Source organism: Bacillus rossius, chromosome 1 (genome assembly GCF_032445375.1).
Source record: "Bacillus rossius redtenbacheri isolate Brsri chromosome 1, Brsri_v3, whole genome shotgun sequence".
Lineage (NCBI taxonomy): Eukaryota > Metazoa > Arthropoda > Insecta > Phasmatodea > Bacillidae > Bacillus > Bacillus rossius.
In genome coordinates this window covers 42,374,282-42,391,871 of record NC_086330.1, presented here as the reverse complement: position 1 = coordinate 42,391,871, position 17,590 = coordinate 42,374,282, and the positions used below count along the sequence as shown (strand labels likewise).

The window sequence follows — 17,590 nt, the reverse complement described above, 5'->3', positions numbered from 1 at the left end:
TCTTTGAGAGCCGGTACCTTGAAAGATTCGGAAGAACGAAAACGCGGAGAGAACGAGAGAACGAGATGAGAGAACCGGCCACGCGCCCGGTCTGATTCGTTCGTGAAATGATTCATGACGTCAGGAGTCTGAAGAATTAGTAATCACAGCGTGCGCATGTTTACAAGAGCAAACGATAACTGATCAAATAAAATAGGGTAACATGAAAAGTATCTATACCTGAAAATGTAGTGGTTTAAAATTGCTTTTTCACATTCACATACACAAATATGGAAATAAAAAACTAAAAAAACAGTATGAATTAAAAATAACAGGGAAAGTAACTACAAATGTTCACACTTACCATTTTTGGGTTAATTAATGTACTTCATTATCGTCTCTCTTCATACGGAAGGGCAGTAGAAGTATTAAATTGTTGTCATTTTTTCACTAAATGTGTTGGTCTACAGTAAACACTTTACTGTCACTAAAGTGTAAATAGCCTATATATTAATATTTGTAACTTAAAAAGTAATAAAATACAAATCTTGTTTCATATACGCAACTGTGATTCACTGGCTACGAAAAGCAATGTTCAAATACTAGCTATAGTGCGATTACAAATTAAAGTTAAGAAAAATCACTTTCGTAACATTTTTAGATTTAAGCCTGTTTCGCCTCTCAGATACTACTTGACCACTCTTGGAAAAAACTCTTTCACACGGAACGGACGTTGCCACGACGCACAGTCTTCTCTTCATAATTTCAAAAAGTCTGGGGTAGGAGTGCTTTTTATGCTTCCACCACTGAAGCGGATTTTCATGTCTTCGAATTAGCGGCTCTTGAAGATACCTGTCGAGTTCTATGATCCCAGCTGCTCTAGGAATTCTATTTTGTGTTAAATTTTCCACTTTAGAATCAAAGTCGTCCCACAACAAACTAGACGCAACTTTAGTTTCACTTAAGTCTTGCATTGTTGAAATTTCTTCCAACTGAGAGTTACTACATTCACTGGCTTTGGTGACAATTCTCTGATAGGCAGAATTGAAGGAATTATCATCTTGAAACCCCTGCTTTTTGAAACGTGGGTCAAGAAGAGTTGCTTCTGATAATATTATATTATCTTCTATGTTTGATGCCAGTCTCTTAAAAAGTTGCTCCTCTAACTTGATTACCATGTTCTTAATTTTGTCGGGTAAGTTTTTCCTTTTCATTTTTGCGACATGTCGCATCATTGCCTGTCGAAGAAGTATCACTTTGGAAACCGTCACTGCCTTCTCGCTACTCATTTCAACTGTAACTTCCTTAAATACTTTAAGTATTTCACAAGCATTCTGTAGAATATCCCACTCGTCTTGTGTCAGTTGCTGAATTTGAGAGTTTAACAGAGACAGTGTTGAAATTATTGCTTCTTTTAACTCGATAAAACGTGTAAACATATCGAACGTAGAGTTCCATCGTGTAACCACGTCTTGAATAAGCTTATGCTCCGGAAGTCCCATTTGTTTTTGTGAAACGAGAAGTTTCGCTGTGGCCTGTGGACTTCTCTTAAAAAATTCAACAATGGATTTTACTTTCATCTGCACATCGCGTATTTCTTGTATTCCAGCCTGAACAATCAGGTTAACTGAATGTGCAAAACATGGAATATGTCGCCATTTACACAAACGAATGGCTGCAGTCATGTTCGAAGCATTGTCTGTAATGACAGCACATACTTTGTTAAAAATATCCCACTCACTCACGACTCGTCTTAGTTCTCCTGCAATGTTTTCAGCCGTGTGCCTTTCTTCATACTCAAAGCAGTCTAACAGATATGACTTAAGTTCACACTGATCATTGATGAAATGAGCTGTCAGAGCTAAATAACTCTGATTCGTTATCGAAGTCCAGCTGTCTGTAGTAATTGCTACTGCTGAAGCATTACTTAAATCTTCTCTTACAACTTCTGCAGTTTTGTTGTAGAGTTGTGGTATCAAACTTGTAGACACAGTCTTCCTACTTGGGAGTGAATAACCTGGATTCAGAATGTTCACAAACTTCTTAAATTCTTCACTTTCAACAATACTAAACGGGTGATAGTCTTTCACAATCAATTTTACCAACTGTTCATCAAATGTCTTGCTTTTGTGAATAGGAATTGGTTTTTGAATATAGTTATGTAACTTTGTCTGTGATACCCTCTCTCCGCTTGGTATAATTCTTGTTGTTGATGGTTGCGAGATGTTCTCAGTAATCACCGATGGATGTGATACAGATGTTGATGGCTTGTTTGTGTTTAATACAGCTTGTGTTGATGTTGATTCTGTCTGTTTCACACACGCATGTATTTCAGACAAATCTTCAGTGCAAATCTTGGATCGTTTTTCAGTTGAATAATTAACACCCACGTGTTTTACTTTGAGATGCCTAGTTAAATTACCAGTTGATCCACCCTTATATGAAAAAATTCCCTTACATAGATCACATTTAGCTTGTCCAGGTGAAATCTCAGAAAAACAATTCCATATCTGACTACGTTTTCTGGATTCCATATTTTAACAATATAAATTTCAAAGTTTATAAACTAAAAAAAAAAAAACCGTAACGAAAAAAATATCGGCATAATGTATGCCCTCGGTCGTAGTATTTGTAAAAAATCATAAAACACTTTCGAATAATATGTCACAATTGTTTTCCAAGTTCAGATTACCAGTAGCCAATACCACTATGTATTTAAACTTTTCTCTATCGAAAACCAAGACGAACTGACATTAGATGGCAATGCATGCGAGACAGAGCATTTGCCCCCTCTTCCCCCCCCCCCCCCCCCCCCAGCTAAGCGCTGGCATTAAGAGCAAGACACGCATATGCCATTACTTAACACTCTTCCTCACTATTTTTTTCAGTTGGTTGTTGCAGTGCGTCAAAAGCTAAGAGAGAGAGAGAGAAAGAGAGAGAGAGGCGGAGATACTGTCCGCAGTCAAAAGTCTTCATCAGCTGAAAAAGATTGGTGCGGGTACATGGTTGGTTCAGGTCCTGGAAGGGAGGCTCCTTCCTGCCCACGCAACTTATAAGCGTTGCAAAAACATCGTTTTCTCTCACTTAGTTTACAATATGACATGCCATGGTCGCGCAACTATAAAGTGATTCACATTGTGGAGACAAGATAGTAAATACTGTTTTACAGTGCTGTATAAATGAAGTGAAAATAAATAAACCTGCAACATTATTTTTAAGAACCTGTAAGAGCCGCGATGTACACTAGTGTTAGTGAGATATCTATTCATATGATACGAACAAAACCTGAAGGACATGAACCGAATTACACTCAGACGAATGCAAGCTATTAAATTACATATATTTGAAACTATTCTCACATGTTCGTAAAATGTTTGTACAAAAAAAAAACAATGGTTTGCATGTTACGTACGATGAATGCAACGTCCTACATTTGTGCACTTGTTGAAGTAGTTGGTGGGTTTACCTGGGGTACTTGTGTTTACCCACATACATTCGTTGTCATTCCTTCATTATAATTTCCATCACCCCTCATCTTCAATATTGACCATTTCATTCGAAGCTCCATTAAGCTTCAACTTGTCGCATCATATCTAAATGCATAGTGTTTTGTTTAACACACTTACATTACTTGTAATGACTTTCTAGAGAGGTCCTGAAACCAAGTTGTTTAGTTGGGGCAAATATGTTTATTAAATGACAAATAATTATTATGTAAAGTTAAATAAAATTTCAAAAAAAATTATTTGACCATGGTTTTTATTTAAGTAAAAATTATAATACTTAAATCGTTGTCATCAGCTGTCGAACTTATTATATTAACATAATTTTGCAAACACTCGCTAATATATGCCATTATCTAATGTCATCGTGAGTGACCTGTTAACTCAGTGTGTCGAGCTCCTGGTCGGATAAATTAAGGTTTAAATATTTATTTTAGGCCGAGTCAGAAATTTTTCACTTTAGTAAATTTTACCTCCTTGGTACAACACTGGATGTTGCGATTTCCTTTCACAGAAATGAACAGTAAACCATCGTACAATCAACCTGCAACCGCAACGTTATCTGGTGCAGCTATGTTCGGACACGATTATATAGGAATAATCATCAATACGATCATATTTGCAAATGCTCCCGTATTATCGAGAATCACTGCAGGAAGCATTTGCAGCGATCAACAGTCAATATTTTTGTAACAGTCAGTATACAACTAGACGTTTGAAATTTAATTTACCCGTGCAGAGTAGATAAAGATACCACCCACGCGATTCAGCCTCCTCTCGTTATCGGGTCACGCGATAACGAGGGGAGGCTGGAAGCAAACACGTAGCTAATACTCTAAAGGATGAACGAGTTACGACGCCTGATAAAAGAGCCAGATCCCATACACAGAAAAGAACGAATTGACCGAGAAGAACGAATCGTTCTGAACGAATCTTTCACGGTACTGATCCAAAAGAACCGATTCGGTCAAAAGATCCGTTCTGCCCATCACTACACTAGAGATCACGCAATATTAACAACTGACGATCGTAAACTTAAAATTATCAAGTTAACAAACACAACAACGTGAAAAATCTCAGCGCCTTGTTTGCTGTATCCTTTGAAAAATACACGTGAAAAAAAACTGCATTCATTAATTAAATACGTATGAAAATAAAATAAAAGCGAACATTGATATTTAATGATCACTTAATATTTAATGAAATTTCACTGTAACGCAATTTTGTGTGCTTGTTGAATAAGCAGTTTACCCACCGTGAAGCCTTCATTTTCATTTCACACTTCACAGGCGAGAGTGCCAAAATCGTAACATAATCGAAGTTTTCCGATCGCTAATGAAAAAGCACCTTATTGCAAGGATTTATTTATTTTACGGTCATTAAATATTTTAAATAACGCTTACCTACCCAACCCTCCCGGAAAATAAATAAAAACATTTATTTCACTGACCTGACATAACCTAACCTTTTACTTCGGGTTGAGTATATGGCTCTCTCGCCTGTAAAAAGTAGGCTTCCCGCGGTTTATTTTTTTCGCTAAAACTTCAGTAAATACTAGTTTTTGGTACCTCCGGTCTTTGTTTACAAATGACGTGCATAAATGAAAGCTAAATTTCTTAGTCATGCTGAAAAATAAAGCTACTGCGGCATCACATGCTGACGAGTTTAAGAATGAGGGATTATATGTCAGTGACGGAAAAATACTTTTCTGTAAATATTGTAATTGCCGTTTGGAGCATGAACGTAAGGACACGGTAAACAAGCACATAATTAGCGACAAACATGTAAAATCTAAACGATCCCCATGCACTTTGAAACGACAGCTTTCTATCCCAGAAGCAGGAGTGGCGCAAATATGCGCAAAAAAACAAAAGGAAGATTTTGTTCTCGAAACTGTTGAAGCCTTTGTAGCTGCAGGTATTCCTCTTGAGAAACTTGACAACAGCAAGCTGACTGCATGGATGCAGAAGCATGTAAGTGGTGCTGGTGATCTTCCAACAGCGAATTGGATGAGGAAAAAGTACATTCCCCTACTTAGAGAGAAAAAAGAAGTGGAAATCAAGCAGCAGCTCTTGGGGCAAGATGTGGTCATACTCGCAGATGAAACCACTGACAAGAGTAATAATTGTGTTTTCAACATCTTGTTTAAAATTCTGAAACCATGTGCTGAACTAGATGTTATCTTAGGGGCTTCTTGTGTCCTTGATGCAGCAAATGCTGTTTGTTGTTCTCGGGCAGTGATTGATGTATGCTACAAATATGAAGTCAAGGAAGAAAACATAATTGCGTATGTTACAGATAGTGCCAGGTACATGACAAAATCTGCTGGTACCCTTGAAGGTGTATTTGGTGACCACATGTACCACATACAATGTTGGGCCCATAAAGTAAACAAAATGAAAGCGGATTATCCTGAATTTGCAGCTGCTGCTTTAAAGTTAATATGGATACCTGCAACGAATGTGGACTCAGAAAGATCTTTTTCTAAGTATTCTGTAGTTGTAAGTGACAGAAGAAGATCTCTAAAACCAGAGAATGCTGAACTGCTGACAATGGTGGCTTTTTCCTGAGCTTAATTATATTGCATTTATAGAACAAAAGTTTAACTGTAGTTTCTATTTTAATTGATTTAGACTCTCTCCTGAACTCAGGAACAGTACTTACCTGCATAAGAATACTAAATATTTTAGTTGTTAATTTTTTATGTACTCTGAACATAGTATTGTTTAATGTGCATATTTTAAGTCTCTAACCACGAATTATTGAAGCATTTGATCAAGGCAGCTCTGCTAGGTGTGTACATGTTATTACATGTGTTTTAATTTTTTATGACGATAAAGACGAAATCCACAATTCTTAATGATGAAAAGTCCTTTTTCATAACACCATAAAATCTTGGCTCTAGTTATATCACATCACATTACAATATGATAACAGGTATCTACATATTTACTGATACAATGTACTATGTAGAATCAAAAAACTGACAGTACTTAAAATTTTAAGGTTCTCCAATTTTATAATTAGTTCGTATTAAAAAGAGTCTTGTCACATCACTACATATTAGCTAATTTAAATTTTTGTGGAGAAACACAAACTGCTCTACATTTTCAGGGAGTAGACTCTCTCTTCTACATGTCACAATGTTGCCAGCTGTTGAGAAAAGTCTCTCACTGCACACTTGTGTGGCAGGTATAGGCAAGTATTTTATTGCTACCATTTCTATGTTTCGGAAACAAGTGTGCCCCTTCTCTGACCAGAAACTGAAAGGATTTTCATTCTTTGGGATTAAGGGTGCTGCCAGATATTCGTTTACTTCTCCTTGGATAGTTTCTTCGTAGCTTGCAAGCGTAGACTGAGCTGCTGTTGAAGGTTTCACGTAGGCCCACAGAGATGACTTCTTAATAGGCAATTAACTTGTAGCCTCACTTGTCTCAGTTATAGTTTCAGCTACTGTGTTCAGCTTACACAGCTTACATACCTCCCTGCACAAATTTTCAACCCATATTTTTTTTTTTCATCCTCAATTAGTGAATCTTTGAACCGTGGATCTACCATCATAGAAAGCACATTTACTTTACAATCTTGGTACACCATGTAATGTGATCGCAAGCTTTTAAGTAAGTTCTTGGCAAGAGTTCTTTTTGATGCGCGGGACAGGATAATTGCCTGAGCTGTCACTACGCGAGGAATTTTGGAAGGGTGATAAGGGTATGAAAGGGGGGGGGGGGGGGTGTTACGCCTGCATCCAGTCGTTTACTGTGTATTATCCAATTGAAAAACATTGCCGTAGCATGTTAGGCTTTTGGAATCTTTGCTGTGAATATGCGGCCAGATGTTTTCCACATGGTCTGTACAATTTTTTCTCTTCGCCGTCACGTTCGGAACGAAATTACAGTGCCGACAAACCATGTTTCACCCTCTAATCTGAAAACTGCCACCAATAACACCCCTGTTGTGTGGATTTTACAGACACGTATTTATCTTTATCAGTATGCTGACAGTTCAAATCTATTTTAAACGATCTGACGACATTCTTCTACATAAATTACGTAAGTTTACGTTCCGAATTACTGTGTTCAAACGGGTTTTACATTGCCAGATGTAGTGGAATAAGTCCACATACATAACTCTAAAACATTACGAAAATCCTGCGGAATTTTTGCCCCTGCCCAACGAGAGAAACCTCCGTGATCCCAAAATGTTTCCCGGTTTCAGTGATCCCGCTCAGCCTTTTTCGTAAATGACTGAATATTCGTTTTTTCGAAGTGTTAGTATTCGAAATCTAATCAAATACGAATAATAAACTATTCGTTTTGATATTCGAAAATTCGAATATATGCACAGGCCTTTAGGAAATTCATATTTTCCCTGCCCTGGAAAGTCATCATATGACTGACGCTTGCCCGCCCTCTCTATATTAAATATCACGTTACTTTACGTTATAATTAAACCCAAAACGAGTTTTAATAAGCTCGGAAGCAATTCAGGGAAAAAGGTACTTCGGCAATAGGCCTACTCACGTAATATGCGGCGAGGAATCTGTGCGACACGTCGTAGGTTATAAACAAAGCGACGAACAATAGAATAATTCATTAAAGCAACCAACCATCTTCGCCCTTTATTTTTCACGTCGCTATAACCACACATACATATTTACTTATTTCGGGATATAATAGTAAATATGAACGAGTTATGTATACAAATGGATATTTTTCTTTCGCCACAGCTGAACATGTACATTGGGACGCCATCTTGTGACCGGCTATCTACCAACTATATTTATATTTTATAAGAGTATAAATTAAGTTTTGAAAGCAAGTTTAAATACTTTTTAATACATAGGATTGAATATATATGTATGTACATATAATTATTTATGCCACATTTATCTTTTCTTTTTAATTATTAATATCTAGTTTATACTTCCACCACCAAAGAGGAGTTAGTTCGCCCCTCCCTTCCTTTTCTTCGTTCCCGCGCATTTCTCCCTATTTAAAGGCGAGGTCATCCACCTGAAGTCAGGTGATCGGCCCGACGCCAGTGAGGCTGGAATCCGCCCACTGACCTTAGGACGATCATAGAGGGAGCAGCAGAACAACTGGCTATCCGTTTTCTGCAGCTCGCACCCCTCCTTCGCGAGCCAGGCCATCCGAGGACCTATCTTGGCCTAGGGAATTTGTTCCCCCCCCCATAGGGTGTACTATGTATAATTCAGTGTATGTTGTGAAAGCCGACGCAGGCGACCAATTGAACTGTTTGACATTCAGGTCAATTAAAGTTACCTTGTAAAAAATACCGACATTTTCAATGAATAGTTTAGCCCCATCCCTCACCCCACTAGCTATTCACCTACGCCAGCAGACCGCACTTCCGAGCATCAGTGCATCCACAGTCAAGAGAATGTGAATTCTGCCGCAAGACCAGCTTGACCTTCTCTACCCCTGTCTACCTCCGGAAACAGGATACCTGGCTCTCACCCAAGAGGGTTCGGTGCGAGAGAATAGGAGATCATGACCTAATGTGTTGAGGGCGTACCGGTGTTGAAGTTGGAAATACTGGTGGAAACTAATGGGCGCCACCACGTGAGTGGGCACGTGGACCCGGCTGGAAAACTCTAACTCAGGGCGTTACGTGGCCCGTGTGCGGTGAGATATTAGCCCTCCTGATTTTTACGCAACACCTGTCCCTAACTAAGCCCGCTCTCAGCGTCGGGCATGCTTCTAATTACTGCAGTGGGCTCTCAGGGCGTCCCACACGCCGCTGACCAGGTTAAGGACCCACGTGGCCCCCCGAACACAAAAACACGTGACTCAATTAAATTGGTTTTATTACTCACGTTACACGCCCTTACACAATCCTCCGTTGATACTGCTATAAAACGCCCGAGGCACGAATCGAATTATGTGAGGAGGCGAACCACGCATGTGGTCGCCTCAAGCCGTTACTTAATACACAGATTCTAGAAAACTCCGGAGAGTAAATAATGATTAATTAAGCAGTCTCTCCGACCGAGAGAGGCCCCGAGGATAAAAAAAGAAAACGATTTGAATAAATTAATTATCAGAACTACTTCTCGGTGAAACAACAGTGATGTCCTCGGGGTGTCTGCAGAGACGTCCGCTCTTGGCCGGCTGTAGAAGGAGACTGGGAAGAGACCCGGGCTTGCGGGAGGCAACATGGCGCCCTTCACGCCGAACACAATTACCGTTACAACTTAGCTATGGCGTGCCCCGGGTTATTATTGAAAATAGCATAAATCCTTTTACAAAAATAAGTACATCACATCCATACCCAGACCGTCTGTAATAATTACTTATATGATAGAAACAGTTTAAATCCAGTTACGTGCTAGTTCCTCCGCCGCCCGCTAGGGAGCGTCCTTGTTCGTGCTTGCACTTATTAAATAACAAAACATCATGATTTAGTTAAATAAAAGACACTCGCATGCATAGCCGTGGTGACACTATTTTGGGGCGAAAATAAAAGGGTTACAAAATTATTAATACCAATTAGGGGTGCGGCGCACTGCAGCTAAGCGCCGTCTTGCTGTAGTTCGTGGCGCGCAGTTTGAATCTCACACGGCTACGTACGTCACGACACAAATGCCGGGTAGAAAAGGTGGTGGGAAAGGGAACGGAGGATGATCAGGCTCGTGGGGCGAAGCCCCGGCTGACGTCAGTGTATTCAACTTGCTTATAACTGCACCAACATTTTCCTTCTAAAACATTTGAAACACATCATTATTCACAAAACCACAATATTAGGCCTGTACGGGTCCCTGATTTTTCAGATTTGGTTTCGGTTCCTTTTAAATATGACTGGAAACCGACTTTTGAAATCTTTGGTTTTAGTTCCAGGTATTTTATTGAGGTTTCTGTAACTTCTTACTTTCCGATATGTAATATTAACGAAACGTGCATCTTGTGGGAATGGTAAAACAACACATTCTTTAAGTGTCACCAACTTCTTACGATGTCATTATGCCCGAAAATGTATGTCATGCAGTGTATTTTATCTGTCGCATGAATTTGGGGAGCACCGAAAGATTTTTAGGCCATAATTTTGTTTAGTTCATTTTTGTATTCTTTAGAGCAAAATACATATATTTAAATATAATTCCTGAAGTTTATAGGGACTGGCAGCTAAAAGAAATTTTCTGTGTTGTCTCTGCATTTACAAAGAAAAAATTTCAATAACTAAAAGAATTGAATGGCTCAGAGTCCATTGAAATCAATATGGCATCTTTCAGTTCCTCTTATATATTATTAGTACAATTTTTATGTGTTGGAATAATACAATGTCTGTTAAAGGCAAACTAGAGTATAAGCAAATAATGCAAGTGAAAATATTGTGTTATAAAACATAGTACATTAAAACTGTAAACTTAAAATATTACATTACATTTGAATTGTAAGAAAAATAAATAAATGAATCCTAAAAACGCAGAAATTAGAATGTATCTTTGCTGTCGGGATTTTGATGCAAGAATTGATTAGGCCTTCCTATTTCAAGGTTTCAGATTAAGTAATTTAAAATTTTTTAAACATAATAAAATTTAGCCTAGTGAAAAGAGTATACTCCTTTTTATATAATTTTAAATTGTTTTTAATAACCAAATATTGACCCAGCAAACCCCATTCATATATATTTAGTGTTAAACCCAGATTTTTTATTTATAAGAACGGGGACTGATAACTAAGGTTCTTGATGTAAAACCGAACTGACCAATATAAACCAGAACCAAACAGTCCTAAATAAAATCTGATCTTTAAGTTCAAGGTCAGTGTTCAAAAACTGGCTTTGAGTAATAGATACAGTGAAGTATAATAATTGTGGAATATTCCGCACAAAATGGCTAATGCCCACAGGCACTGTAGCAATGAGGAATCTTTAACTAAGCAACAATTGTTTGATTGGTGACTGAATGACTTTTTATGTACTGGTAGTGCTGTTATAAAAAAGTTTTGCTTTTGTTTATGCAACACTTAGGGCGGAATTCTTAGTGGTGATATTAGCAATACTTGAAAAAAGTACTGCTTATATGCATGCTTAAGTATGGCATTAAATTCATAGCGAACAAAAAGAGCACTGCTTATTAGGACTACTTCAAGTAATACTTCACGAAGCACTGCGTCAAATAAGTACTGCTCAATACGAATTCACAGTCATGAAATAAGTTTGCCTTGTTTCGCAAGTATTCATAATCAAATAAGCCATGCTTATTCATTGATATAAGTAATACTTCATGAAGTCGGCTATCTAGGTGACTCAAGTACTGGTACGGATTTGTTTGTTGTAAGGAATAGGTTATGTAAGGTATTAATTCCCGTTAATTTTTCCATATATTAAATTAAAATTGATAGAGTAAACAAATTCAATTTGGGGAAAAGAAACGAAACAAATAGTTACCGCTTAGTTTTGTAAACAATACAGGCTACGTACTACATAACCTCTTCTGCAGCTAGTGTGTTTCGCTACCACGTGGTTAACTTCACCCGCTTATAGATAGAGCTGTAGCAAACCGTATGTATTCGGTACTGAGTTACGGGTGCGCCATCTAGTAACGAGTAACGAAACGTTACACACGGCCGCATCTTGTTACTCGCATTTTTCGTATGTTTTACGCATGCGCGCGCATATTTAATGAATTTACGTTACAAGAACTATGTTTGTTTATTAAGTAAAGTATAATCTGGAAATTCGTCGTCCAAGTTTTTTACTGTTTATTAAAGGTATTGTGTGTGTAGACAAAGTTTGAGATTGGAACAAAAACAACGTAAGAAAGTATTTTTTACAAATTAGAAATATGTATTTTTTTTTTTTTACTATCCCGTATTTTCACGTTTTTTTGTTCTTATCTTAAAAGAGATAATATAAAAAAGCTGCTCTAATGAGATTTTATTGTTTCATGGTTAACAAAAACTGTTAATTATCAAATATTGTTAATTGTTTATATTCTATTTATTATTTTTTACGCGACGTCATACTGTACGCCGCTTACAGTACGCGTACGCAATACGACTCGATTCGTTGCTGCAACATAACATAGCATATGCGGTATCAGAAGTAACGAGTAACGTTACGATACGATAGTAACGAGTACAAATTGTTATAGTAACGAATACATAAGGGTACACTTTTTTTCGTTACTTTTACACCTCTATAATATAGATCACAGACACAAGATGGCCAACATAATTTAACAACACAAACATTAAAAACGTATTTATGCAGTTGTAAATTTGTTTTTAATACATGTTCATATTTATGTTATTCAAGTTCACTATCAAATAAACTATAAATATCATCTTACGTATTAATTTCATTATTTTAATCGCATATATGGTTTGAAACGTGGGCAATTTTATTTTCAAACAGGTAAACTATGTATTTACAGCAGTATATTTGCTTGCGTTACGTTGGCACAAAATTCGTCCTTTACTTTTTGAGATACTTCATCAAGTACAGCATGGCCAATATAAGTAGTGCTTGTTCAAGTATTACTTCGTCAAGTATAGGTTTATGAATTCATTGCTGGAATAAGTACTACTTGAAGAATAAGCACTACTTTATAAAGTATTACTTATTCGCCAAACAAGCCTTCGACTATGAATCCCGCCCTTAGTCTGAAAGTTCAATGTGAATTTTTTTTGGTTACTTTTTTTAATTGAAAGAAAGTTATTTACTTTAATTGTATATCACACCATTGAACAATTTTGTTTGGTTAATTTTTGATGTTTTGAACATCAGCAACTAATATTTGGGGTATTAAATTTGAGTATGCCGCATTCTAAGACTTCCGTTGACTTTTCTTATTTTCCTGGTGGTAAGAAAAGTTCCCTGTAGAAGAACATTTTTTTAATCCACTCCGGTGAAAATTTATTTTCAAGAGTGTCACTATTTTAAAATTAAACCCCACAACACTTTGTTGCCCTGAGAAGGGGAAACAAGGATGAAAGTTAGAGCGAACACAAAAAACTGTGTTGTGAGAGACACTATTTTTACTATCAAGATATTGTAACAGAACAAGTTACATGTGATGCATTTACAAGATAATATATAACACTCATGTATTCTTGAAAAAATGTACATTCTTTGGATAAGCATAGTTACCCCAAGACAGCGAAAAACTATTAACAAATAGAACAGTTATATAAGTATCACAATCAAACAAGAGTAAAGGAATTGTTTACAGAAGAATTTTACTGGAGAGTTTTGCAATAAAAATAGTTACTCACTCCCTGAATTAAATCAACAAAGTAAAAAATTTATTTAACAATCCAAGAAATTAGACAACTAACTTTGGAAATTATTTTATGTGAGCCTCTAACAGAAACTTTTAAAACACTCTCTAACTCCAGCAAATGTTTATCAATAACAAATCATTATTTACCATCAACATTAAATTATATGTACTTGGCTTACACTTAAGATTATTACAACATTAACTGTGAGTATTATGACATTAGAATAAGTATAAAATAAAATTAAAGAAAACCCCTTAGAAATCTGGGTAGAGACTCGTGGAACACTCGCTTCAAAGTTCATTAGTGGTTGCCCAGTCCAAAGTTCTTTGCTCAGAGTTGCGTCGTTGAGTTGACTCGCCTGCCAAGTGGTGCTCGCCTTCCCAACAGCACACCATCCAGAATTCAGTGGCGGTCACAAAGGCGGGAACACCAGCTCCCAGTCGCAGTGCAGGCTAGTAACTGGCCACTTCGTCAACTTGTCGGACATTCACACCGGTCACCTGGTTCGCAGTGGATCACCAACATGTAGATCCAAACTCCTGTTAATAGTTCCGATGAAACACAATTAATGCAATAGGTTCATCACAGTTCGCTCATGACGACGACGATGACGACTCGTCAAAGTCAATATCAGGTCATGTTACACTGCCACTTCAGCCTGCCTCTGTCCACCCACACTAACAATACCGCTTGTTTCTTACCGGCGATTTGTGCCCTTCTTGCATCAATGGTCTTACTCACTCGCTCACTCACACACACACACACACACTCACTCACTCACTCACTCACTCACTCACTCACTCACTCACTCACTCACTCACTCACTCACTCACTCACTCACTCACTCACTCACTCACTCACACACACTCGCCCGACGAGTAATATTATGAATGTCCTCGGCAAGTGTTTTATGAAATCAGACCTTATTTCCACCAATCTAAAGGTCCTAATTCCACAGAGCGAGTAAACTTCTTCACTGCACTGTCACCTTGTTGACAGCAATAGGTCCCGGTGCTAAGTCTGAACTGAGCAAGAAATAGCCAAGTCCACATTACCAGTTTGTGAGGCTAAGTTCGTTTCGAAGTTCGGTGGTCGATCGGGCAGAGTGACGTTCTTGTAGAGGTGTCTGGCAGGGCGGCTGCAGGGTGACGATCTTGATGGAGATCTTGATGGAGATCTTCCCTCACTCTGCTTCACTTTGGCCAGTCCAGGCCTCTTTATAGTCAGCTGGCTCGCTGCCCCCACTATATCAAATGAACTAGAAAGTCCGCGTTACTCTTACTTCCTCTTGGGCGGATGGAGGAGGTGGACAGGTCATGTGATCACACAACACAAGGTAGTTGCTGTGGAGCCTTGCTGGTAGGATAGTCAGGACAATATTCAGGGATAAAGTTACTCAATGTCGGGAAATCTTCCAAACGTTGCGGGCAGTAAAATACAAGTATACAACCACAATAACTTCCTATGATATGGTTAGTACAAAAACATTTTAACATTCATTCTAGGCTACTTTGCCATTAATGCTAAGTACAGTTATTTTTAGGTTAGTAAATTAGCCATTTTTCATACAGTGAAAAAGGTTTTTCAAGGGACTTAAAAATTTAAGCTTATTAGTTATTAACCGGCAAAAAATTACATTATGTTTATAGGACAAGTGAAGAATTGTTTAAACTTATTAATTAGGAAGGAATACTCGTTAAATGGGGACATTTTAAGAGGGTTTCATGAACTCTGATTTTAATGTAGTTAAGCTAAATAAACGAAACTCTTATCAAACATTTATTTGATCATTCTCATGATATGTTTTTGGATATAAAAAGATGGTGTAAATGATGTTGGCTCTTGTAGATTATTTATCTGTTACTATGTACAGTCTAAATGATAGATGTTATGTGATTGGCATTGTGCTCACTTGAAAAGGAGCTATTGAACTTTAACTTTAATTACACATGTGACCCTTTCAGTATGTGTTCCTGGTTAGGAACACATGAAACTTAAAACAGAATTTTATTGTGTATAGCTTCTTTATATGTTATACTGATAGTTCATCCATTCTCTTCTGTTTATGTAATTGTTTATGGTGTTGAAATAAGTGAACAGTGTCAGTAAACTTGCTGTGTAAAGTGCATCAACGTTAGCCATTAATGGCCGAGCGCAGGAAATAAATATTGGGATATGCTTCTAGATTAATAAGATGTAGGCAGTCTTGTCTTCTGCACTTGTCACCCACATTGGCTTATGATTTGCCAGTAAAACTTGCCAAAATTCAGCTGATGAATATGATGACACATGCAATTGTTAACAAAATTTACTCTAAAGCCGGACTCGACAATAATCAGTCACATCTGTCCGTCTATCATGTGACCATGCATCCGTAAAACCTCACCAAGCTTGACGTGGTGCCTATCTGACTGATATGCATGAGCACGTAAATGGCCTGGGAGGGAGGGGAGGAGGAACACCCAGTGCAGTTCCCCACGCGTGCGCAGGCCCGCTGCCCAAGACGACGAGCGACTTCTGGCGCATGGTGTGGGAGCAGCAGGTGCTGGTGGTGGTGATGACGACCCGTGCCGTGGAGCGCGGCCGGACCAAGTGCGCGCAGTACTGGGAGGAGGAGGAGGGCGGGGTGGCCACGCACGGGAGCTTCCAGGTCACCACCGGCTCCGTGGAGCAGCACCCCGACTACACCGTGTCCTCCCTCAGGATCACCAACCTCAAGGTCAGTGCTCGCACCCTCATGTTTGTCAAGCAACCCGAAAAACACTTTTTGCTTTCTTTTTCTGCTCTTACATTTTGATTTAGTTGAGAATCTACCAAATTGTTTTCTAGGATTTTCTCAACAACTGTTTTTCCTCGCAGATTGCACAACTAAAGGATTTGATAAAATAGTAAATCGTGCTGTTCTGGAGAGTTGGTGCAGTAGAAAAAAAATTGGCCTAACATTCCAGAGGAAACAGGTTTGGTCATCCTGATATCGGTTTACCATATTTTCCTGATATCACTCGGGGAAAAGGTTGGGATGGTTCTTTTCTATAGCGCAAGGCTAAATCCTCTCCCAATATCCCTGGTTTGTATAGTTGTGTGTTAAATGTTTTTACTGATGTCGCTGTCAGTGAGATGCTAACACTAGTTTAAAATTAGCTTGTTTTAAAGGATTTCATCGCTCTTTTCATTACACCTCTCTTGGCTTCTGGAATGAGCCTACATCTGTTGGCAGCTATTTTCATTATTTATTCATTGTCTTCAGTTGGCACACACATCACACGTAGCATTATTACATCAGTGAGAATACTGTACACTTAGCAGTTTTTGTGTGCTAGTTTATAGGTTAAACAAGTTAGCTGCGAGGTTTAGTGGGTCTGCTTGTCCAAGGTTCGTTTAAATGTCAACTGTAATGACAAGACTCTGAATTGTTAATGATTATTGTAGCCTTCACAGCTTTGAAAACAGAATCACGGCATGTATTAAACTACACTGTACCCTTTGTACTAGATATATTTGGAAATATTTAATATAGAAAAATATCTGCTGATGGAATTTCGTAGCAATCACTAGAATATTTTAACATAGGGCTTCATCAAATGTATCAGGGCTTCAAATTAAATCTATAGGTGGGGTTGTTTAGAATCAAACAATATAATTACAACCTGTTACACAAGAGCAGATGGTATAACTTCCTTTGAGGGAAAAATGACGTAACTCATAAACAAAAAGAATTAAATCATTATTTAGGTAGAGTTGCGAGAGGATTCACGACATTACTACTATTATTTCCGCACAGCTAAAATTCAACCAAGCTTAATTGCTTCTCACTGCATTAAAATTATCTGCCCTGACAACTTCATGTAATGGTCTCTT

General features: G+C 38.0%; 1 protein-coding gene across 2 annotated transcripts in view; it reads left to right on the top strand.

Annotated features, from left to right (window-relative positions):
• Positions 1-17,590, top strand: part of LOC134535111 (tyrosine-protein phosphatase non-receptor type 9) — a 106,772-nt gene that overhangs the window by 69,611 nt on the left and 19,571 nt on the right. For both annotated transcript variants that reach the window (XM_063374045.1, XM_063374035.1), the window contains exon 10: positions 16,222-16,451. In XM_063374045.1, coding sequence (XP_063230115.1) covers positions 16,222-16,451 — 230 coding nt within the window. The remainder of the gene's footprint in view (positions 1-16,221; positions 16,452-17,590) is intronic.